Source organism: Phalacrocorax aristotelis, chromosome 10, assembly GCF_949628215.1.
Source record: "Phalacrocorax aristotelis chromosome 10, bGulAri2.1, whole genome shotgun sequence".
Classification (NCBI taxonomy): Eukaryota; Metazoa; Chordata; class Aves; order Suliformes; family Phalacrocoracidae; genus Phalacrocorax; species Phalacrocorax aristotelis.
In genome coordinates, this window is record NC_134285.1 from 19,592,352 (window position 1) to 19,617,900 (window position 25,549).

At 42.7% G+C, this 25,549-nt stretch overlaps 1 protein-coding gene across 2 annotated transcripts in view; it reads left to right on the top strand.

Moving 5' to 3' along the window:
• ITPKA (inositol-trisphosphate 3-kinase A) overlaps positions 1–25,549 on the top strand; it is a 38,438-nt gene that overhangs the window by 10,040 nt on the left and 2,849 nt on the right. Inside the window, exons 2-6 of one of the 2 annotated variants that reach the window (XM_075105579.1) lie at positions 14,690–14,786; positions 16,975–17,188; positions 18,897–19,101; positions 23,757–23,858; positions 24,869–24,940. In XM_075105579.1, the coding sequence (XP_074961680.1) occupies positions 14,690–14,786; positions 16,975–17,188; positions 18,897–19,101; positions 23,757–23,858; positions 24,869–24,940 (690 nt within the window). The remainder of the gene's footprint in view (positions 1–14,689; positions 14,787–16,974; positions 17,189–18,896; positions 19,102–23,756; positions 23,859–24,868; positions 24,941–25,549) is intronic. The other variant, XM_075105580.1, reaches the window with a different exon arrangement.

Genomic DNA, 25,549 nt, shown 5'->3' on the forward strand with positions numbered 1-25,549 from the left:
AACAAATTCATTACAACTTGGAAAGGACTCTACCGCTGCAGTGATGGCTGTCTTAAAATTACCACACAAAACTCAGTAACTCTGTTTACAGTAGATTTCCAGTAAGTGAAGTAAAAATGGTAAAGCCAATGAGGACAGAATTAAAAAAACCCTGCTTTTTATAGAGTTGGGAATTGTTTGTTTACACTGAATGGACACTACAATATGTTATTATATAATTAAAGACTATATCATAAGCTCTGTGGAAAAGGATAAGCATTGACATAAGGTGGATAACTTAAGATTGCACAGACTACTTCAATTCTGAAAATTTGCAACTTTTGAGTGCTCAGTTTTGCATTTAAGACATTTTTAAAGTTCTGGTGCAAACATAATTCTCCATCTGAGCACATTCCAGTAGTGGAAGGTGCTTACATGGGACAACAGTTTTTTACCCTTCCTTCCTTTCTTTCCAAAGTCTGTGCTGCAGAGTAAGCTAGAGCTGGCTGGTCCATGTAATGTGCCTGTGCTAAAGAGGGCGCTCTTCCCATGGCCTGCTCCTGCTTCGAAAACTCTCCTTTTGCCAAATTTCAGGCTCCTTCCTCAAGATTCAAGGTTAAAAAGCTTTTCAGAGGATATATCAGAAATTTTGTAATGGGGTCAAGATGTACCTTTTCCTAGCCTTGGAAACAGCTGAAGTTTTGTTGGAATTGTTCAGTCTGAAGCAAAGAGTTTTTGGGGTCCTTTGAGGTGAGTAACTTAGAGCAGTTCTCAGGAGAATGAGACGCACAGAAACAGAGAGACTTCTTTGTGCATTGGTGCTTTAGTGGCTCTCCAGAAAATCTGGGGTGTGAGACCCTGATCTTCTGAAAGAAGCTGAGCTAGAGCAAGTCTTAAAAGTTGGCCTCTCTATTTTTCTCCACCGCTGTGCGCTTATGTGATACAGTGATAGAATGGATAAAAATCTCGGTGAACAGTGTTTGTGCATGCAGATTGGCTGTTTGTTATCTTTTGTGGGGTTTGAGTGGGTTGTTGGCTAAGTGCACTTGACCTGAATGTTGTAATCACGATAAGTTCTGCTTGCTGTGGGCTCCTTCCTCAGCCGTTCCCACCCATGTGCATTCTGTGGGAACAGCGGCGCCAGTTCCGCAAAGGGTCAGCTTTGTTCGCAGGAGGACGTAATCTGAAGAAACAAGGAAACCTTCCTACGCTCCAGCTTTCACTTTTCATAGCACAAAATGCTGAGTGTCAGAATTTCAGGCTGATAATTGGATACAGTTTGTATTGTCTTGCTCTGTGGAATTTAGATAAGGAACTCTTTTGACTTCTTTACCCTAACCCGGAAGCAGTTAAACCCCAAGGTACTAATTTCAGGACAGGTCCTGCTGTTCTGCTGAAAATCCTATGAGAGGATTTTAAAGTGGAGATTTCTGACTTCCAGGTACTTTTGCCTATCACTTGCTCATGACACTGCCACGGCTACCAAAGGCATTCAGCAGAAAAGATAATTAAGCCATATTTTAAGTATGTTAGGAAGAAGTGAGTCTCTGGAGTTCTCTCTGGCCTAATAATCTGCATGGATTTAGGCCCTAATCAGGCCCCTGTAACAGTTTCATGACTTGTTTTCCCAAAGGTTATAGCAAGACCAAAGAGAATGTGGCTGCTTTCAGCAATGAGACCAGGGAGGGAGGAAGCGCTGTGTTGCCTAATAGCCCTGTGTTTGTTAATCCCTGTGCCGTTAGTCTCCAAGTCTTTTTCCAGCAGTAGGACTGGCTGATGTTCTGAGCATGGTTTCCCATTCCAGCATCAAAACTGGAGTGAAAAGCCATAAACCACCAGCAAAGGACATTTCAAGCGTCTCTTGTCTTTGTCGTTTGAGCCTTGCTGTATTGATGTTGGTCACTCTTGGGTTCTGCTACCTATGTCCAATCTGGCACAGAAGCTGCTGCTTTCTCCATATTTCAGGAGGCTGATGTAGGTGGTTATGAAAGATATGGGAGTGTGGCTTGCAGTTCGGTTGCTAGGAACCAATGGTATGAAATTCTTTTAAGTTTTATGGGGGTTTTTGGTTTCTTTTACTGAGACTAAAGTTTTGGTAGATAAATCATCTGCTTATAACCTACACCCTGTTTATTTTATTTTTAGGTGGGTTTGTGTCTTAATAATTGGCAATTGATGTTTGTGCTTCTGATAAGGTGGGAACTCCAGGATCTTGATTGTAAACACACTTGTTTACCTTCAGGGTGGAGGAAACATCCTCTGTACAACACATTCACTACTGTTCAAATGCCCACAACTCTTCAGGAAGGCAGATGCCTCGCTTCAGTTTCAGTCTTTCGTTGAGTCACTCCTGCTTATGTAAGGTCTGAATTTGACTTTCTTTCTTAAGGCTACGTTATGGAAATTAAAATCATAAATAATCCCTTGTCTGCTGGGACTACCTGCTTCTGATACAGAAGGGGAATTCAGCTTCCCTTTCTTGAGTTGTTCTGTTAACAGGAATTCTCTTTTGATCCTGTAGTTTTGCTCAAGGGAGAAGTCATCTTTTGTCCAGATTCCTTACATAGTTCCTAGTGCTGACTTGGGGCAGGAAGAGCTTCTCTAATCTTAGGTTTGTTCCAAAAACAAAAACCTCATGACCCAGAAGGCCCTCTCACTCCTATGGAGGAAGTTGAAGGGTCCCTGTTTCCATTTAATTTTGGGTTTTCTACATCATTGGCATGTGCCACTTATTGGGCTTCCATCTTGCCTGGGACACTGGCCTCACTTGGTCTGTTCTGACGTTGACCCAAATAGGAGTGTGGTTGGGGGATTTTTTTGGTTGGGTTTTTTTTTTGTTTGTTTGTTTGCTTGTTTTTGTTTTTCTTAAATCCTTTCAACACAGTGGTTTGGAATAATCTCACAGTTACTATGTTAAAGCTTGGTGTTATTAAAGTGGTTGCTGAAGGATGTGGCTTTCCCCCAGGTAAATACCACACCCTACTAAGTAACAGTGCCTATCGCATGTTGACACTTGCATTCCATTGCAAAGGGTGGGCCGTATTTGAACAGTGGTGTTCGTGGTAGGTGAAGCAGTAACCACTTCTGCTTCTTTAGAGGAAAACAAAGGTACGAGTTGGGAGGAGACGGAGGAGAGGGTGGATGGAGTACTGGACTTTGTCTTGTTGATAGATCAGAAGACCAGATGGCAAAGTGTTACCAGTGGATGTCTGATCTGTTTTTTACATGACATATTTTTAGACTCTAATCCTTTTCACTTAACACTACATTGCTGCTTATTTGAGTGCTTGAATGCCTTATCTGAGTGCCTCTAATTTTGTTTACAAGCATTAATTACTTAAGTTGTTCAGCAGTGTTCTGAAGTAGAGCTATTGCAGCCTGCAGTTGTGGGAACTGGAGCAGAGAAAGGGCACGTATCTGGACTTAGATCCCATACTGCGGCAGTGGAGTTTGTTCAGATCTTTTGCAAATGAGTGCATGACATTTTAGGATGTTAGAAGCTGAATTATCGTGCTAGGAAAGACAAAAGTTATATGTAAGTACATTTTAAAAAAATAAATACCTGTCAGTAACTTCTTTATATGTGCATAGGTACCTGCATGTGTACGAACATTTCAGAAATCCTGATTTACAGAGAAGTGTTAGTATGAGGGACTTAATTTTTTAAATGAATGTTTTAATACTTTTTGGGAAATCAAAATAAAGCACAGAAACCATAATGTAATTTTCCTCGCTGTCCTGCAGGACGCAAGTATCTTTAGACCACTGATGGACCATCTTAGTGCCTATAACTAGAAGTCTTTTTGAAAGTGCTGCAACTCATTGACACTGGGATCGACCCAGTTCTAGGTGGCAGGTGTCCCTCATGACTGAGCTAGACCACGATTTTACAGGCATTTGTCAAGCCTGTTTGAAAACTCACTGATTCTATGGAAAGCCCTTTTCTGATATTTCACCTGAAGTTTTTGGTTCTGTTGCCAGTTAAAGCCATTTGTTCTTGACCTTCCCAGTGGACATGGAGAATAATTGGCTGCTATGTACAGTTATGAAAACTTGTTGTGTACTAGAAGACAGTTGCCTTGCTTGGTCCTCTCGGGCTAAACAACCACAATTCCTTCAGCCTCAGAGATATGTTTGTTATTCATCCCTGACCTTTCCTCCGTTTTGTCAAAACTTTTTGTGGAAAAGTGACCAAAATGGAGCACAATCATCACAGATAACCAGTAGGTTCTTACAGCAACCTTAACTCTATCCTTGTGCTTCCTACTCTTTCCTACAGGAAAGAATTAATTACAGCACAGTAGTCTTCTGCTGTAACAGTGTTACATTCCTTTCAGGCAGAATCTCAAAGTTATATGGGATATGGCTTCTGGGGCCCTTACACGAGGACACGTTGAAAGCAGGGTAAGCTTTCAAAGTGTGTTCACCAACCCAAGCTGTTATGGATGGGAAGATGGGAGCCTTTGACGAGTTAGTAAAGACAATTTTGCAACTTCTGTCTGGTGGTAGTGGTTTGTGATGAATGGGGAAGTGTAATAAAGGATAAGCATTAAAATTTCCTTCACTTCTCTTTATCTGCTCAGACTGGAGATTCTCCTGTGGGCACTGAATCACTGGGGCGTTAAACTGGTGGTAAGCCTGGCCCTGAACTGCTGGGCAGGCAGGGTAGAGCTGTGTGTAACAGCGTAGGTAACAGTCTGCACCACCTGAGCGAATAAGATGAAGCGCATGCTCAGCTTCCTTCCCCAGCGCCTGGAGTTAACTCATGGGAAATAAGCTTCTTGAGGTTATCTCCTGGCTTATTGCCAGAACACAGTCTCTCTTGATGTTGTGCAGAAACCACCTGATTTAAATGTATTGGCACTTTTTGTACATCTGGATTTGAGGTCATAGACGATTCACAAATAACACGTTTGTGCCTTAACAAACTGGCTTATGTTTTAGGCTGAGTCTGTTTATTGGTGTATGTATAGAGAAGTGTGGATGCGTTTGGGTTTTCAGTATTCCCCGCTATTCATCCTGTTTGGAACTGGTAATTCTACGTCCTACCTAATAGGATGTTAGGCTTCTTTTTTCACCTAAAGAGTCCTGTCTTTCTACATGTCCCTTTCTTACGACTGGTGATGACATTCAGTGACCCACAGCAAGTGGAGGATGGGCAGAGAATTCTCAAATTGCCAAACTGTGGCATAGTAAGTTTCTGAAGACTTAAGCTGTAGTTGTTTTGGAGGTTAAGAAAGATTTCTTTCCTTCTGCCACACCATCTGATAAAGTGATGTTTGACTTACCACAGAATTGTTCTGGGTGATGGACAGCCTGGATAAATCTCAAATGTCTGGGCTCTGAAAGTAAATCAACTTTCCTATAGTGAGGAACTTTCCATTTACTTCTTGGATAGTAACATTTCCACTTCCAGCAAGACTGATGTCCTGGCAGAACCCTGGTAGGGGCAGAACGAACCTCTTTTGTTCAGTTCTCCTGAGTTCACAGCAGCGACAGGTGGCAGAGCTCCATCCTGTTAGAGAACTGGTGTCTTTCAGAGCAGAGCCCAAGCTGCGAAGGTAGAGATAATGTCAGTATTCAATGCCTGCTATCAAAGGTAGACATTTCAGTATCCCTTAGAACAGAAAATGTTGATTCTTATTAAAATAAAATCTGTCTTTCAGTCAACAGTATTGGCTTCTACAAAATCTCAGTGAGAAAAGTGACGGAAACCCTTGTGACAGTGCAGCTTTAAAGCCATCTAATTCCTTGACTATTTTGGCTTTGGCCTGGGGATGACGTAAAGGTTGTAGATATTTCACTTCGTAATGAGCAGAAGCAAAATGCCAATGTTGATTCCTGCAGAATAGTCAGCAGACTGATGCTGTTTGCAGAAAGGCAAGTAGTGCTTTTACTTCTTCGCACTTCATTTGCCTCTGATTTGGAGAGGGACTGTTGCTGGAATTACAAGTAGAATTCAGCTGTGGAGTGGGATGTGGGATTTTGTGCTCCTAGTAATTTAGTCCAATACTGACCATCCATTTCTCTTTTCTTCACTTCTTCCTTTAGTCCAGACACAGTGAATATCCAACAAGCTTACCAAGTATCCTAAAGAAGAGCGAACCAAAGAATGTATGCATCTCACTGCATGGTGGGGCATGACAGAGGGGAAAACACAGGAACCCGAGGCTTGCAGCGTTGTTCTGCTTATTGCATTAAGTGTTTCTCATGACTCTGAAGATTTAGCCCGGCCCATCTTGAGTGTGGTACAAACAGGAAATGAAAACCCTGCAGTCAGAGGATACACCTGCCAAATGCTGGTTGAGCAGCTGTGGCCCTCACCCATGGTTGGGTGCAAAACCAGAAGTGTCAAGGGCTGAGTACAGGCTGAGCACTGTTTCTTCTCAAAGCTTTGGAGTCTGGATGGTGAAAGATTGGGAGGGAGAGATGAAGGTGTAGTCACAGTTTGCCTGGCAGTCTGATGAGAGGTGCTGATCAGGAAGTTGCTTGTGTAGCATGCAAACTGCCGTTCTTTAGGAGCGTGTGTTCTCCCTTGCTGTTGACTGTCAGTATTACAGCTCCAGCTGGCACTTGTACACCATAGGAAGATCACCTGTCTGACAAAGCAGCGAGTGTTAGTTCCCTTGGGGGCTAGGCAGCTGCAAGGATGGTCAAGGCTCCCAAGGCGTCTGGCATGTGGAGACTGCTCAGTGATTTCCTTGATCAGGGACATGGTTACGCTGTTTATATGCCTTGAGTGACAGCTGGCAGCATTTGAAGTAACACGGCTGCGCTGGCAGAAGGCCAGTCGCTGTGATTTGGATGAATTATCAGTTGGTGTTGGTTGGCGTAGCACCTCTGACAGTCTAAAGAATGATGCTGTTGCGTTATCGGGTCAGGGCACAGACTTTTTAAAGCAGGGGTTTTAAAGCTGGGCTGTCCATTGATGTAAGTTATCAGAGAGCAGCATTTCGATTCTGGCCATAAATACCTTTCTCTTTAGCAATCAAGGATCACTGCTGTGCGGACTAGAGTTTGTGTGCACCAGGAACTTCTTCACTGCCTAGTGACAAGAGAAGATTAAATGCGTTAATAATGGGACTAAGTCACTTGCTGTAATAGCCTCACCCTATATTGGGAGCTGAATTGAGTGTTGTGCTCGGAAACTTAGTTATAAATGTTCGTGTGAGGGTTTGCTCACACACTCCTGTTGGAACTTGCTTGGGGATCGTTCTTCTTGTTGACTTGCTCTTTCACCTCCTACCCATTGAGATCTTTGTCTCGATTTGTGATTCATGTCTGATTCAGCCAAGTGGGTAGTAGAGTTGGCAGCAAGAATCTCCTTAGTTTAAGGATTCCAGAAACCTTTAATAAGGGGCAACAGCATAAAAACCAGCTGCGGAAAGTATAAAGTGTCTTATATGACAAATTCAGGGATTTTTGTTGTTGTTGTTGTTGTTATTTGGGGTAATTTTTGTTCTAGCTGTGGGCAAATCTGGCACCTTGCTTCCCTACACAGAGCCTTTGTGGATATTTAAGTTATATTCCTCCCAACAAATAAGGGAAAAATGACATGTATGCGTCACTTTCTCCATTTCGGTATGATACCTTGTTAGGTGTTCTAAGTTTCTTCAAATACCAAATGATCCCAAGCCTAGGAGTTGTTACAGTCTGGACAATGGGGGAAAAAAAAAAAAAAGTAATGGAATTTTCATCAACTGCAATGAAAAGCTTTTACTAGCCGCTTTAGATATTTTAAAAGTGTGCATGTATGTATATATATATTTGTATATATTATTAGAAGAAAAAAACGAAGATAATTCTAATTTGGGCATATTGGGCATAAAACGCCTGCTGTTTCAGGATCTGGATCTGACCAAGTCAACTGCCTGCCTCTTTCAGATCTGCAAAGACAAATACGCTAAGCCTCAAACTGAAAGAACTCAAAACCAGAATCCCTCAGTAGGCAAATTCTGTGACTGCAGCCGGAAAGGTACCAGGTTGCTCAGCAACTCTCGCTATCTTTTAAAAATTTTTTTTCTTTTTTTATGTAACGTCACTCAAATCCCCAGATCTCTCCATGAGATGAAACCATATGGTTGGCTGTCCCAGAGCGGCACTCCCTTGAAAAAACGAAATCCCTAATAACCTTTTAAGCTGGCTGCTGTGAAGCTGCACCTGTGGAAAACTCATTGGTTTGGGGGAAATTACGCTGATAACAAGTTGTCTTGGTGGAATATTGTGATTTTGACAAAGCAGTAACTTCTTTGTTAAAGTGTTTGTGATTAATCACAATCTATTAAATAAAAATACAGTACTGTAGTTATTGACTACATTCACACAGAGAGAAGCATATCTAATTACAGGGTAATTAAATTAGGCTAGTAATTGTCTTGGTTGTGTTCCACTCAGAATGATTTCTTACAGAAGCTTTTTATGGTAATGGCAGGTAGTGGCTGCACTGAAACAGATGGAGGTGAAGTTTTGTTCGGGCTAGACGTAGCTCATTAAAATAGTAAGGTTAGTAGCTTTGGACCTATATTTAAGTTCTTTGTGTGAGCAGGTCCGATATGTCAGGTCAAAGCCAATTCAAATAAACTGGCAAACAATACTGAAAATGGAGAACAAATCTGAATATGTTCATTTAATTTTCCAAGCTGAATTAAACAATTTAGTAAATTTTAAAAACTTTTTTAGTTTTATAATAGTGCTATTTATAGTTACTAAATTTAAAAAATATTTTATATAGATATTATCTAGTTCTTTATACCATAATTATCTATACTAATATAAATTATTTAAAATAAATAATGTTAAACATAATTATTTAACATATATATTAATATATATAAACACTAAATTATTTTAATATATAATACTAAATAAAAAAGTACTAAAATACATTTTAGTAAACGGCATAAAGAATGAAGAAAGCAAACTAGCTTTCAAGCTGATTTATTTTACTTTTAGTGAACTAATGTAAATAAAACAGTCAAGGATTTTGTAAATAAAATTAACTCGTAGGGTTTCAAAAACATTTTATTGAGTTAAGTAACTGTATATACTATAAAAAGAAAAACTGAATAACAAAACTGTAAAACATACACAGAGGTTAGAAGGAACGACTGTTAACAGAGAGCTATTTGCAGGACTAGACCCTACCGCCTGCTCGCACTGGTGCAACAGCGCCGTAAGTAATCCTATGGACCGTACGAGGATTTGTTTTATCTCAAAGGGAGTAGTTTGGGTTCTAGTGTGTGACCCAGGGAGGAAGAAGGAAGGGGAAAAAAATATTTCACAACGGAAAGGTGAGCTACTCGAGAATGACTAATACTGAGCATGGATAAGTCATAACTGATACCCAGTTTAGTAACGCTGAGTGTTAGCTTAGGGCCCGCTCGTGAAAGGCAGTTCCAGCTAACAGTCTGATGGGTTCCCAGGTGTTACTTTTCCAGTCACTATTGTTACGGTTACTGTGTCCGGAAAGAGGCCAACACCCATCACCTTCTCGCACGCTTGCTCACCTGCACCGCGTTGGCTGAGACTATCAGGCAAGGCATTGCTCAGTGCTTTTGTGTTTTGGGCGCACGGCTCTTGCCGAATTATTTTGAAACACATGTAGTAACTTTTTGATAATTATAGTTTTCTCCACTCCTTGCAGGGCCTGTGGAGGAACCTTGTTCCTTCTAGGAGTTAGTGAGACACCGAGTAGGTGGTGGCAACCAGCAATACAGATCAGATTTCAGCCCCCATGTCCCAGAGTGGCAGAATTTAGCCTAAATGACGTAAAGACTTTAAGAGAACAGTAGATTATGATGACTGACAATTAAGTACTCTTTCTTAAAGCCCTTTAGGAAAAAAAAAAGTTACAAAGAAATTTCTCACTATCCTTTTGTTTCTTGCTGTCATAATAGCTCTCTGTAGGCTTGCGTAGGCTTCGTACTAATGCACAAAAAAAAGACAACAGGATCTTGGCTAAAGAAACTGCTGAAATTTTCCTGGAATTAAACAAAAAAAAAAAAAAAAGATTCCAGGGTCATGGTTTACTGTAGTCTAGCAGAATTTCCATGAAATTTACCAGCTCAGGCAACAAACTACTCCTCCACTCTGCTGCTGATGGAAAAATGAACTTTTTTAGGGACCTTGTTGATTTATGTTACATTTCAATGTACTTTTGTTCTTTAACTGACTGTAGTTTCAAGTAACATGCTAGGATTATTAAAACTGATAGATACCCCGCCCCCGCTGCTTACTAGTTTAGATGCAGTTGGTGTTTTTAATTCTTGTAATTGCTTCACTTAGGACTCAAGTCTGCAAATTCCTGTGTATGTTGCCTGTTTGTCAGTGCTTGTCTGAGGGCAGTTACGTGTGTTTGAGGTGTTCACAGTACCAAGATCTTTGTTTTCATTTTACCCTGAAATTAGGGAGAGATTTTATTTATTTTTCCACAGAACAGCAGAGGAAAGTTCAGGTGCCTATTCCCCATTGCCCTTAGGAATCAGAGTAGTTCGTCTGTCCCTGAGGGATTCAGCATATGCTCAGAGAGAGATTTCAGTTGTTCCATACTGCCTATAAAACAACAGCAGCAGCAACCAAAAAAAAACCCCACCCAATTCAGGGACTCTGCACTAATCTGTTCAGTGAGCATAGCTATTAGGTGTTATAGCCCTTGTCCTGAGATGGTGGGAGGGTTTCAGGAAAGACTGTTAGCTCCTGTGGATTAATTCTTGGGGAAAGTGAGGCCTGAGCCAAAACCACTTAAAATGGATGAAATGCCTCCCAGTCAGTTTAGTGGGTTTTCCTCAGCCGAGTCCTTCTGGTGTAATTGGGCAGGATCCTTGCGGCTTTGCTTCTGCACACTAGTAACATCTGAAGTCGTGCTCTCATCATGAGAAAAGACCCAGAGAAAGATGTGCTCGCAGGAACCAGTGGCTCTTGCTTGCTGCTCATCTTTGCTATTTCTTAATGAATAGGCGTGACGGCAACAGCTGCCTGTATCCAGGGTTAAATAGGTTGGGAATACCTCATCTGGCCAGCATCTTGTCTGTATATGCCAGGACTAACACAGAGCAAGTCTGCCACATCTGCTGCATGGATGTGTGCTTTTCTTCAGTGCTCTGCTTCAAATTCAGAAAAGTGATTCAAGTGAGTAATCCAGATAACACAGATCAGATACCAAGCCACGATCCTTTGCATGCATTGTGGCTTCACTGTGGGAACTGGTTCTCTGATTCTCTTTCCCTGAATTTTGGTTCGTTTGCTACCAGGGACGCAGTTCCAGTGGCACAGCCCATCACACAGGCTGACCCATTGGCAGAAAACTAGCTTTTCCCCTTTTTATCATCCCATACGTTTTCGTGCTTAAGGAGATATATGTAGTGTGCCAGTTACAGCTTCCGCTGAGTAACTTACATGCTGAATCTGAGAACGTTAATATTTCTCATGTTTGCCTCTTGGCCCTTTTGGAATTCCTTTTTCCTATTGGAAAACTCTTTGAGTATATTGATCTCGAGGCATATAAAACAGCACCGGTGATGTCAAGGGCATCTGGTTTGGGCAATTCTGATACAGAGAGATGAGTCTTCCCTGAATGTATCGGAATAGCATGTGGTAGCTGGGAATGTAGATTAAACGAGGGTTTGGAGAAACCTAGACAGAGCAAAAGGTCAAGGAAGACTGAGCAGGGATCTAGAAGAAACAGGGAGTGAGGGAGATAAGGGGTGCAAATACAGATGGGTAGTGGTAGCAGTCCTCTTTGCCACTGCAGCATAACGCAGTGATTTGAAAAGCACATGATACTGTTGCTAACAAAGAGGAAGAGATCTTTCTGTAGAAATAGAAGTGAGAAAGATTCCTCCCACAGCAGGCACACAAAGTTTCCATCTTCCCACTCGCCACTGCTCCAACAGCATGCAGTCCTGTTTGCATCTTGGCAATTTGCATCCTGGGTTGAGTGATTTGGGAGACTGGAAGTTGTGATAGAGGGAAGTGCAACTGCTGAACCCCTGCCGATGGCAGCATGCCCCATGGGATGGGTCTGGGAGCAATCCTTTCCTTCTTAGCTTAAGCCTCATGCTTTCCCTGTTTTGATGGAGGAAAAAGGTTTTTGTCAGTGTCTGCATATTGAATGAGTAGCTTAAACATACTCATCCAAGGCAGTTGTAACCTAAGCAGCCAAAGTCCGCTTGAGCTGGGGCTGAATTTGGCCCATTGTTTCTCCTTCCCACCCACAGTACAAATAAAAGCTGCAGCTGCTTAGGGCTAGGTGGGAGGGAGGAGGTGGGAAAGCCACTGGCATGTGGTGTTGCATTGACAGTTGATGTGCACTTCTTGAAAACCTGAGCTTCTCATCACTTCTGGATATATCAGGATAACAAGTCGTTGCGAGGCAGGATGCGGTTTGTTAGGAGTGGGACATTATGATGAGTATAGGATCTTTATGGGAGAGTTATGGAGCAGTGCTGGCTTCTGATTAAGGGATGGGGGGGGAAAGCAGTGTTGCCCTGAAAATTGGGTTGGAACCTTCAAAAAATAAATCTTTGCAAGGCGTTGCCTTCAAAGGGGTCATTTTAATGCAGAACAATATTTACTTTCAACTGTTCTTTAAATAACTTAGGGCTGTGTCCCTCTGGAGTAGAAACAGCAGAGTAGACTGAAGGGCTTCTGATGTGGGTTAAATCTGGCAAATAGACTATACAAAAGTAATTTATTTTTGCTACTTGACTAACAATAGTTACACTGCACTTCCCTCCAGAAGGAGGCTATGGATGTTTGTGAGTGGTATACAGGAGTCTCTCTCATCCTCTGTAAAACAGCAGCTAGCTCTGATGGAGCCAAGTCGCTGTTTAGCACTGCAAGGTTGCAGTTTGGAATGACTTACAGCAAATAATATAGGATATGAAATCCAAATAAAACAGAATATTAAAGGGTCATTTAAATCTGCAGAAGGTATTTATGAAACTGGAGTTTAGCTAGAGCTAGTAACATCTGTGGAGTTGTGGTAAGTGCAACCGAGTCTTCATGATTCTCAAACATCCAGGATTTTCCTTGGATGCTTCCTCTCACTGGCACAGTATGTTTTCAAAAGTATTACTACTGTATGGAGCAATTATATCAGACCGAGAGTAACTTCATTTCAGCTTGGACTGCATTCAAAACCAAAATAAATTAAATAGGAAGAGGCAGTCTTATTTCAGAATAAGTATGCTCATATGATTATATGTGATTATATTGTTATGTCAGTTTAATCTGCAGCATAACTTAAAACTTTCTTGTGAAGACAAGTTGTTAAAAGAAAGACCACTTGCATCTGTGAGTATCCTCTCACAGTGTCACATATCCTTTTGATACATCCTAAGATAGCCACAGGGTTTTGCCCTCATGCATGACCAGCGTTGCTAGAGGATACCTTCCAAGAAACATGGTATAAGAGAACAAGTCTGGGGGAGGAAGGCCAGGTCAGAGTGTGATCTAGAGAGCTATATTTTGCTTTTGTATCATTGCCTGTAATTTTACCTTTTGTGTTTTTTCACTTCTGTGGAAGCGTAATTAGAAGACAATAAAAATCAGGTATCCTAAGTACCTAAGTAGTCAGGTCAATATCCCTGCTAAAGGAGACATGGCTGTGTTGCAGGTAGATTTTTCAGGTGTTGGGCAATGACCTAAACTCTCTCCCAGTGAAATCAATGCCTCCCATAGATTTTGGTGAATCCCAGTTAGGCTGTTGATAAGCATTTCTGTAAATGCAGCCTAATCCCCAACCTGATGTCATCAAAAAGCTCTCAACACTGAATTGTTGTGCACAAGTATTGTGCAGCTCCACTTTTTTTTCTCCAGCAGGGTATTGTGTCCTAGCGAAAAGAAATGAGCCGGCTGTCCTTGTTTGTAAAGCACTTTGGGATCCCTCAGAGTGTAACATGAACACCGGTGGGCTGTGGTTCTCTCCCACCTGGGTTTCAGTTCCAGAGCATGAGGTTTTTTCACTTTCTAATTTTTTCTTTCCTTTCTGCCTTTGCGACAGAGCAGCTGTTCTGTTTCCCTGTCTGCCTGCAGTGGTATCCACACAGCTGCACTGTGCGGCAGCCAAAGGCCACCAGAGTGATGCCCAGCTTTGTTAAAAAGTAACAAGACTTGGAAAGAGGGGAGGGACCAGGAAAATTCATGACCTGGACTATATTCTACAGCACACTGGCAATGGGTGCCGAGGGACCTGGGTGACCTCCAGGTCCAACTAGAGATGCATTTTCTATGCGTCTGTCACAGTAAGACTCACCTGCTGACTTGGAGAAAGCCGTTAACCACGAGGTGATGATGAAGTTCTTTGGGAAAGGAAGTATTGCTGACAGAGGCAAACAGCTTATGTTCATGTCTCATGGAAACTTAAACGTGCACAAGCGTTCAGCATCTGCTTTCCGCACACTGCATGACTCAGACACGGAGGGGGTCAGGTGTGGCTAAGAACAGGCCTGTGACATGCAGTATGACACTTGTTTTAATTTCTTGCAGGCAGCTTTCTTTGTGGATGGTAGGTCATTATACTTAAGTATTTGTACATTCTTGGGTTTATTTGCATATTTTTCCCGTGATGATGACAGCGTCTGTTTTGTGGTTCCACCTTTGAGCACTTAAAAATCAGTGAGGAACAATGCATGAAGCTATGTGATGGGTTTGTGGCTTGTCAGGATTTCAGCCTTTGCCCAACTTAACATTTCTTTCTTTTGGATTCCAGAAAAAGGCATGGCATACAATTAAAACCATGGTTAACTTACCAGTCATCAGCCCCTTCAAGAAACGCTACTCCTGGGTGCAGTTGGCTGGGCATACAGGTGAGATGGATATTTTCAATGTGCTTGTCTCTGGAATGGGGATGTCAGCAGCAAGAAAAACACTGTTTCAGTGTTTCTCTATTTCCTTCCTTCAGGTAAAAGGAAGCTGGTGACATCAGTGAATCTGAACTAGAATATCTTTCCTTCAGTTGTGGTGGGGATAGGGAAGGGGGAGTGATATGCCTGAAAAAATGAGATGAGCAAGGAAGCAGTGGTCGGACTCTGAGGAAGGGCCAGGCTCCCGATGCGTCCTTGTAAGGTGAAATATGTGAAACAAGAGGGACTGGGGACTTGAACCCTGGTCCATCTGCCGCTGTTGGTTGTGGTATGGGATCATCTTTCTTGACTGAGTAGCCAATATGTTAGTTCCCTAGTGGAAAGGACTACTGTTCATGCCTGTATGTGCCTGAGCCCTGCCAAGAACAGTGTTTCTAATACCAACCCCAAATCCCTCATCTGAATGTAAACCCTTGGGTGGAAAACAAATCTGGTGAAAATTGACCTGCTGCCGAGGTGTCTGCATTGTGAGTCTGTTGTTGTTCACTGTATGAGTGCAAGGAGCAGCTCAGTTGGCTGGTTCTGGTTTTATGTCCGTAGAAGCGGGTAGGTGTGCCTCTGATGTAGGCTTTGTTTTATTGGTAAGACCAAAAAAAAACCAAAACCCAAAAAAAACCAACAAAGATAAGTCATCAGGTTTGCTTCTCTCGTGTTTCACTTAATTCCTCTGCAGCCCTTGTTCCTAAAGTGCTAGTGCGGGGTTTATTAGTACACATGTGGGCAGGCACCTACGCTACATCGTGCTTTAATGCAGTACCTGAACCACCTCTTTATATGCTAATGCACTAATATGATGCACTTCAAAGCAGTGCAGAGAAATTTATTTAGCCCTAGAAATGGAGTAGCTGCATTTTGGCGGGGCTGACTTGTATCACACAGAGTGCCAAGATGACCCACTCTTACTGCAGTTCTTATCACAGTGTGTACGGGCTTGGCTTGGTCTGTGTGGAGTGATGCCCTGGTGGTGTAATCATAAGCCTTCTGGAGGCTTGTGTAGTAGGGTGGAAGAGGAAGGTTAAGAGGTCACTAGAGGCTGATGAGGAGAGATACTGCTCCACTTTGCTTTAGATAGTTTTCTCTAGTTGCATTTAGTCCATCCTTTTTGCAGCTGCTGTTCTCTGATATGACAAGTCCTTCTAAACTAAAACCTAGGCCATCACCACCCTTGCCCTTGTGCTGCGGCAGTGCCAGTTCTAGGATTTGTCAGAGAAGAACCAGTTTGCAATGGATGAAAGATTCTGCTGTGATAAAAGCTGAGCTTTAGCCCAGGATTAATGAGGCTCCTACGTTGGTGCCGATTTTACGTTGTGTAGATTAAAGGGTTCCTCTGAATGAAACATGTACTTTCCTCTTACGTTATTGGCAGGTTGTGGCACTGGAAAGCAACTTCTGCAGCTGGAGTCTAATTATGGCCAATCTTAGCCTATGCAGACTGTCATTTGTACTGACTACCATTCACCCTCAGGGTTGTTAAAAACAGAGAGAGAGAAGAAAAACCAACCAACCAAACCAAAAACCAAAACAATCGCACTACAGGCTCTACCTGCAGATTAGCCGGGCTCCGGAAAGAGGCATTACCTGGAGGTACACGCATGCGCAGTCACAGCATGTGTGGATAGAAAGGGCAGTGCTTGGCTTCTAGCCTGTTCGTGGCTGTTTAACGATCACTGACCGTACGGCCTTGGTACGTACACACTCAGCAGGTATACCCTATGTGAGGATTAAGGACAAGCCAACACTGGCAGTTATGCAGCTTTAAAATAGCCTGTCAGAGGATTAATGAGTTCTGGCTCGTGGCTTCTTCCTGTGCATTTTAATAAGTGCGTAGTGTTTAATATCCTAACAAAGAGTTTAGCGTGGAAAAAAAAACCTGATGGCCTGGAGCAGTTGCACTCCTTAAAGCTATAAATTCTGACATGGGAATGTATCCAAACGGACTTTCACTGCCAAACGGCTGTGTTTGTCCTGGGTGTTTTACTTATGAAAAGCATGTTATCTTTCTGTTCAGGGGAAATCTTTAACTGGTGTCATAAGCCATCTACCTCGGTAGGTGAAGCTGGAGTAGTGGGGGAAGGTGGTTTCCTTTTTTGCGGGTCAGTCTTATGAGCATGTGTTTGATTTTATTTTTTAGGGAGTTTCAAGGCAGCTGATAGCGGGAAGATTCTCAAACGCTTCTCTGAGAACGAAAAGGAGTGTTTTGAGCGATTGATGAAAGACCCGCTACGCTCCTGTGTCCCTTGCTTCCACGGTGTGGTGGAGAGAGATGGCGAGAGCTACATTCAGCTGGATGACTTGCTTACTGATTTTGAAGGGCCTTGTGTGATGGACTGCAAGATGGGGATAAGGTGGGGTACATGAGAGAAAGTGCTTTCTAACCCAAATGCATTTGAAGGAAGTGGGGGAGGGGAGCGACGCGGTCATGCTCTGTCTGGAGGAGTTTGGTAACATTTTTGGAGCCTTGGGATTCAGTCCAGACAACCTGTTGTTGGTTTGCCTGTCGCCTTGGACAACCTGAGGAGAGCATGTCCCGTTGTTGCTTGATTGTACATGGATTCTGGAAACTGACTGATTTATAGCCTCAAAAATTATCCAGATCAAGATATTTTCAGGGGTGATTTAAGACAAAGTTCCTCTGCAGTGGACTGATAATACATTGGGGGCGGGGGGGAAATTCTATGATTCATTCACTGCCAGTTCATTTAATCTTTGTGTATGCAGTGATTAAAAAAATGCCACAAAGAGCAAAATTCCCATCTCCAAATGTAAATGACTGAATAGCAATGTGAAAGCCCATTTCCAACACTTGAATGAGTCTTTGCTGGTATAGATCTCTTCTGTAAAGAAAAGAGTTGACCATCTGCCCAGGACTGACCTGTGTTTTTTCCCCTACTCTGACAGCTCCATGATTCTATCACCTTGTTCTCCAGATTCTCACTTTCTTTTCCTTTTCTTGTCTGCGATTAAGAGGAAAACCTCAAAAATGTTATCTAAGCAGAACAAGTATAGATAAGGAATCTGCTGAGAGCCTGGAGTAACAGTACAGAGAGGTATGAACTGCCACAGGAATCTTTTGGGTGCCAGCTCAGATGCTCAAGAGTTATTGTCGTGAATGAGTTATTCAACTTACAGGAGTGTGGACAAGCCTTTTCAAATAGATACAGAAACTTAAATGAATTGTCAGCTAAATCAGGGTAGAAACATGTAGCACTTGTACGCCCAGAAGAAAGAGGAGAAGAATTTGCAGCAATACGCATTTTATTCAAAGTAGGTGACATTCTGGTAGTGAATGACAGCCTCTCCTAAACACCAGCCTGGTTTATTACACTGTGATGAAGAAAGTATGCTCCAGGCACCTGATAAGTGCAAGCTTTGTGGAGAGGCAAGCTCTAGGAGTCCAGTGGAATGTAGGGAACATGGAGAATGCCTTTCTAAAGGTACCAGATAACAGGTTGAGTGATAACAGCGAAATGTGGCAAGTTTGTCACCCTTGACCTTCCTGCTCTTAGTTACCTCTTCTGATTTGGGGCTGCTCAGATAATCTGCTTTACTATATGAGAAGTGATTCAGTCTCTTGCTGTCTGATGCATTAAGTAAAAACTTGATTGCTCTCTGAGGCCTAAAAAACCCACACGATTGATGGTTTGGTTTTTTTTGAGGAGAGAGAAGACAGTAAGACTTCAGCAGCCCTGCTTGCTTTAGATCTCACTGTAGGTGATCTCTCTTAACTGTCCTCTGAAAATACAGTTCTTTTTCATGGCACAGGAGGAATTCATCTTTCTCCCATTCTGTAAGCAGGACATAACAATAACATGTAACAGTAAGTAAAGGTATAGTTAGAACAAGAAGCGAATGACACAATTCCTGATTCCTGCAACTGTTTCACTAAATGTGCCTGTGCAGTCACTAGTCCGTGCTCTTTAGTTTCCCTGTATGCAAAACTGGGGTTTGATAACACTTTCCTGGTTTACATTTCTTGAGGCCAGGTTATAAGTCATAAAAAGAGGAACATTTAGGGAGTCCTTACAGTTTTGTCGGGATGTGATGTTTTTGCAGGACATACCTGGAGGAAGAATTGACTAAGGCCCGTGAGAAACCAAAGCTGCGTAAGGACATGTACAAGAAAATGATTGAAGTGGATCCTCTTGCTCCCACAGCTGAAGAGAATGCCCAGCATGCTGTCACCAAACCCCGATACATGCAGTGGAGGGAAACCATCAGCTCTAGTGCCAACCTGGGCTTCAGGATTGAAGGGATTAAGGTAATGGTTTCAATTCTGCCTGTTCTAGGAGACCAAACTTTGATTTGTTGGTTAATCAAAAAGCTAGTGTGTATCAGTACCCATGTTTTCTACAGGTTTATGTGAAAATTTACTAACTAAAACTGCAGAGTTCAGTGTCTTGTGATTTTAAAGCATCCATAGTAATTATAACAGAGTAGTGTCAATGAAGTTAAACATCAAGTGCACATCAGCCGTACTTGGTTCAACCACGGACACATTGCAGGAAGGACCCAAGCAGGTACACAATGTAGATACAATGAAAATGAGACTGTTATAAGGAAGAATTCAGAACTGAAGAAATAACTGCCTCTCCCCATGCAATTACTTTTTTTTTTTTGTTGTTATCCAGGAACTATACATATTTATTCCAAGTAAATCACAGTAAAGTGTTTTTGTTCCAGGTATGTTTATTCGCAAGTTGTATTAAAAGCATTAGCTTCGGTATTCTTGGGATTGAGGAAACCCCTTTTCCTTTTAAGTACATGACAATATCTGGTATAGGTGGAGCTGGAATAAGGCCAAAACAACGAAACATAAAATTTCTCCCTCAACAAAGTCCATTGTGCCTTCATACCATTCCTAGGATACTACCTACAGCCATGGAACCACCCTAGCAATTTCCTTTCCCACCTGTTAATTCCTTATATTTGTTGTGCGCCATGGCAATGTCAGACACCCACCCAGAAACCCGTTAGGACCTACTCTCAGAATATCAGCCAAGTGACTCGGTCACTTAAATGTTAACACTTGCTGGAATCCAGAAGTGTGCTTTCTGCTTGCATAGGCCTGTCACAGCTAGCCTTAAGCTAGTTTGCTTGGGTTAGAGACAGTGGTGTACCTGTAGCAGCACAGAGCACGGTGAGGGCTTCCCAAACCCATCTGCACCTTGGACGAGTACTTGTTACCTGAAGCCCATGACGGGACAGCTATGAAGAAGTTAGCGTGGGGTTACCCTGTGTGATTTCAGGATGTTCACAGAGCATGCGTGTTTAATTTAGGTATGTTAGGACATTGTAAATTATAATCTGGATGAGTTTTGGTTCTGTTTCGTAGTTCAAGCCCATAGGAAGAAGAAAAGGGTAAAAGAGGGTGACGCTGATGAGCAGAGGCTCTTTAAACACCCCTTGCTTTTCTGCTTCCCTGTGTTGTCCTCTGCCGTCCTCATTCACAGATTCTCCTGCTGTGATGCAGGAACTAGGGCTTCCAGCTCATGCTGTGCTGGCCCCCTGTACACTGTGCCACCCACTCCTGGCTGTTAGACACAGGCATCCTCATGCAGGAACCGTCTGGGTGGCAGATGATCTGGCTCCAGTCCAGCCAAGACGCTTCTGTCTTACCCTTTAGCCACCTAATGATGTTACCAAGATACCTGTTTTTACTCCTATACCACTTAGGTCTTTGGATGCTCTGTGCAATGGAATCAGAAACCCATGTGATCTTGAGACCTTTTACGTATGTTATTGGAAAGGTAGCTGGTCAGTGTAGAAGACTGACAGATTAATGTTGAGTCCTGGAGAGTGACTGGGTTAAAGGAGCATGGAGGAGCTCCAGTAAAACCTCCTGGCTTCTTCCTTGTGGTCTGGCTGGTTATCAGAGGTGGGTAGGAGCAGTGTGGCACACAGACTGCGTGATATTTCCCTCTGTTGAGACAATGCTGTAACTGCACAAACCAGGACACAAATACTTACTCTTTTACTAAGCACAGGAAATGCTTTGGAGTACTGCAGTATATTACTTTTTTCTCTATCTCCCTGTGCTGGTATGAGGGATGTAGTCATTATTCCCTTATTTTTTTTTTTTACATGGAGAAACGGTTACAGGAAGGGAGTTGTTCAAGCAATACAGCTAGTTGGTACTCCCTACGCTGTTTCACTGTGGTTGAACTGTACATCCAGTTCTGTATATTTGCAGAAAAGCAAAGCCATGCTGCAGAGATCTTCATTTTGAGAGGAGATCCTATAGGGATCAGTGGTGCCAGCTAGTGGTTGGTGGGGGGAAAAAAGGAGGTGTTCTCCCTGAGTGCACTGATAACTCCTGGAGTTAGCTGAATAGCTAGCAACGGTTAGCTTTGGGTTTGGTCATTCAGAGCTATTCCTGCCCTGTGGCTGCTGGACTAAGAAGCAGAAGCAAAGAAACTGAAATCACAGAAGCCCTTCTGTGAAGTGGCTTCCAGTAAATGAGATCTGATTCACCATGTGCACCCACCCTTCATCAGTGAGATGCCTTTTTGCTTTAGGTCTTTAGGTTTGCCTTTTGCCTTGCCTTGTTTCCGTATCTCTGAAATCAGGCCGGGTTCACTTATGGGATTTGTCCCTCTTCCTTTTACCAAAAAATATTTGATACCATTGGGTTTCCTTACAGCTGGCGCCTGACAGTCAGTCTCTTGTGCCTGCCAGATTCAGAATGGACGTTTCCCTTCTGGAAGGGGCTGTCTGAAGGCTAGGTATCACAAACATTGTCTCTACAAGACTAATAGTTTTGCAGTGCAGAGGGTGCTTGGGGCTGAGAATCAGGACTTCTGGCTTCCCATGCTTTCGCTGAATCTCAGTGCAGTTTAGGAATTTACTTCTTCCTTTGGTACCATTCCTGTAGCTGTAGATCAGGGATAGCCATTTTTCCAGGAGGACATCAGATTTGATCCATAAATCTTTCTGAATCCATTTAGGTCATGACCTTAACCCAGAGCCCTTTAAGGGAAGACTGCAGAGGAATCTGAGCAAGACCACACGGGTTAAGATAGGTAGCACTATTTTATGGAGCAGCCAAACCTGCCCTCCTGCTAGCCGTGCCACTGTCAAATCTAATGAGAAGTGCTGCAAGTGGCCCACTAGCTGCACTGCGCCACGGACTGCTCTGCTGCGCAGGAATGTATGTGGAGACCCTGACAAAGGTACGACTTCAAGGAGCAAGTCAGGCAAGCACCTCCTGGGGATCGGGTACATCCAGAGTTGTTGCAAGGACCTGGTATAGAATATGAGGGATGATGCCGTTCAAAATCTGGATGTTGCTTCCAGCAAGTAATGTCAGGCGGCAGTTAGGTTTCCTGCCAACAAAACAGCAAAGGAACAAAATCATAAAATTATTTCTAAACAACAGGGAAGCAAGCAATTAGTCTGTCCATACAAGAAAGGATGAAAAGGGAACGCGTAGCTCTGGGATTTGGGGCATGGGGAGAAATGATTTTTAAAACAGTCTTACTCCAGTGAAGAGGTACGAGGCATCAGGTGAAGCTCCAAATTTCTGTGTGCTGTGGAGCATTATCATACATCAGATCAGATGGCTCCTAAGTTTCACTGCCTACCTGCTGAACTTCTCTTGCATAACTTACACATCTCCTCAGGCTGACATGCCACACTTGTATCTGGCCCGCAGCCTTAGAACAAAATTCTGTTTATTCTGCTGCTAGAAAGTCTGGTAGGTGGGAGGCTGTTCTGGATGGCTTTGCCAGTCAGTCAGTTCATTCTCTTGCATGATAAATCTGGAAATTTAGCATTATCAGATTTTTTCCATGTATATACTAGGGGCCGAGTTCTGCTGTGGAGTAAATAGTGTTTTGCCTGCTGAGACTGGAGCTGAATTTACGCAGTTTTGGTGCAGTGACTTTTAACATGTGGGAGGGAGCCCATTTTGATGACCTATTGATTCACTCTTATAATGGAAATGAGGGTTTCAGTGGACTGATACGATGGAGAGGAATACAGTTTGATAATCTTGCAGGCTTTTAGGGGACACAGGCTACTAATGGCAATAATTGCTGTATTCTACATGCATGTCCTACAAGCTCATATTTGTGTCTCTTGAAGCAACAGGGATGATCTTGGAGACGTGCATACTCATGTAGTCTATGTTGACAGATATCTCCAATTCATGCACTGCTCTTACTTATTTGTAGCCCCACAAGCACAAACTGGTCACTACCAGCACATAAAAAGGCTTTGTTTTTACAGTAGCAGGATGCTTCTGTACTGAGTCATACTGACAGCACAAAATACTCTGAATTTCTCCAGGATGCAGTTGGATACAAGTATGCATGCATTGTCCTTTGCCAAAATTCACACACCTGCTTCGTCACTGCTAGTGTTTGTGTCACTGCTAGTATTGCAAATCCAGAGTTGGTCTTGGCTGCAGCTAGCTTTCCATTTGACTTCTGGGTCACGTTTATGTGCAAAGGTATACTGGGAACTGAGTCTTAACCACAATTGTTTGATTTCCCCATTGAAAAACAAACAAAAAACTAACCAAACAGAAAAAGCTAGTAAAATAAGGTTTGAAGATGTCCCCTTATAGGCCCAGCCAGGGTTGTCCCAGAGGACAACCAAAGAGGTCATTGTCGTTTGCCCCATTGAACTTTGCACTGCTAATGCTGACATGTGAGAAAACCCTCCTGCATGAGTTGTTTTGGGTTTTTTTTTAACTGCACTCAACAGGAAATGAAGTGCCATTTAAAGGTGTCCAATCAGCTTTTGTATCTTTACTCCACTTCTTGCTTGGTTTATCTGCTCTCTTCCTGTTCAACCACTCACTTTCAACTGGTTAGCTACAGCTGAGCTGCTGATGGTTCAAGAGGATTGACTGATGAGGGGAATGATATGTGGGTAGTATGAATCGTCTCTTCTTTGTGCGTTTTTGTGCAGAAGGCGGATGGAACATGTAACACAAACTTCAAAACTACGAAGACACAGGAGCAAGTTCTACAGGTTTTTATGGAATTCATTGAGGGCAACACAACTATTCTGGTGAGTCTAAACTCTTCAGGTTCACTGATCTTTGACCTAATGAACTTGGTTCGGGGGCATGTGTCCTCTGGTAAAAGAAAGATCAATTAAACTGTCAAGGAAGAAAATGGTCTGGACATGCAGTCCCTCTCAGCAGATGGAGTGGACGTGGGGACTTGGTGGGCTGTGAGAAGTAGTTGGCTGAGACCAGTTCTGGCAGCTCTTGCCATGAGTTCACCTCAAGTTCCTCATGCTAGCGAAATGACAGTCAAGCTAACTTAATGGCTCGCCATCAGCTTTGACCACGAGCGTTAGATGCATCAGAGGGATGATAATGTCTAAGCAAGGATTGTGTTGGCAGGAAAACTTGTGATTTGGGAATTCAGTCTGGGGAGGATAAAACCAGAGCATGGAGGCAGGAAGTGAGACTGGTGGCTGGCTGTGCTGGCTGGCTGGCTGCGTACGTGTGAGACTCGCCTCAAGGAGCAATTCCTCTATGCCGCTTCATGGGTAGCACAGCAGGCATGTGGTAGACGGCATAACATGTCTTTGGAACTTCAAAGGATGCCATAGTGTTTTGCTGCAGTGTAGAAGCCATTGTGAAGGCAGATTAGCCCTCCAGGAGGAGCATGCTTAGTAACACAGGGCAGCATAAAAAATGTATACTAGAGCTTTATGCATTAGGCCTTGATATTTTAAATCCCGCTCCACCTGCCCAACATGGTTGGAGCTCCTTGCCGCTCTAACAAAAATCTTTCAGTTCTCCACAGTGAAAGAGAATGGAATTTTAATTCCTTGAAAATTTTTTCCTTTTATTAAAAAGAGGAGAAAAAAAAGGATGCAGAAAGTGTGCAGTCAGATGCTTTTCAGATTGACTTTCAAATGATGAACCTGTTGTTCTGAAGGACCTCTAGCCTAAAATTGACATGATCTCCTCATTATATTGACTCTTGCAAACGGTTATCTTCATTCATTCTTTACTTAAATCTTTATGGGTTTGCCTTTTTTTTTTTTTCCTCCTCTTCCTCCAGAAAAAATACCTCAAGCGTCTGCAGGAAATTCATATCATTCTTGAATCCTCAGACTTCTTCAAACGACATGAGGTGAGCAGTGAGTGTAATGCTGTGGAGCTGCATTGCTGCTTTGTTTGGTCATTCAGATATACTTCAGAATAGCCTGCTGTAGTAGTAGAAGGGAACTTGTAGTAGAAGAAAACTAATATATGTTAACAACGCAGATACCACAAAGCCTCCATCACAACGATACAGAAGATTAAACCAGTTGAGGAAAAATACATCCTCCCATCTTTATAACATCCCAGCACTTAGAGTTCTGGGCCACTGCAGGGAATGGCTTTTTAGTACCACTTCCCTGTGGTTTCTCTAATCTTGGTGTGTTCCAGTGGGAATCTTTAAGGGGGAAAGGTGGTGTGGATGCTTGCATTTGGTATAGTAGCATTCAGTTGTAGTTTGACAATGAAGACTTTATTACTTATACTGGATTTACTTGAAACACTCTGTAAATCTGCTCTATATGTTCTCCTTGTGTGCTTTGCTGTGGAGAAGGCACCAGTAGCATTGTATGTTCTGCTTGTTACAGCTCAATATTTTTTGATTAGACACTTTATTTTACCCTGTTGGCTTCCTCTTATCACTTCAGGCATTTTTGTTAATCATTGGTCATGGTCTTTCTTTGAAAGTGGTTTCTCTTGC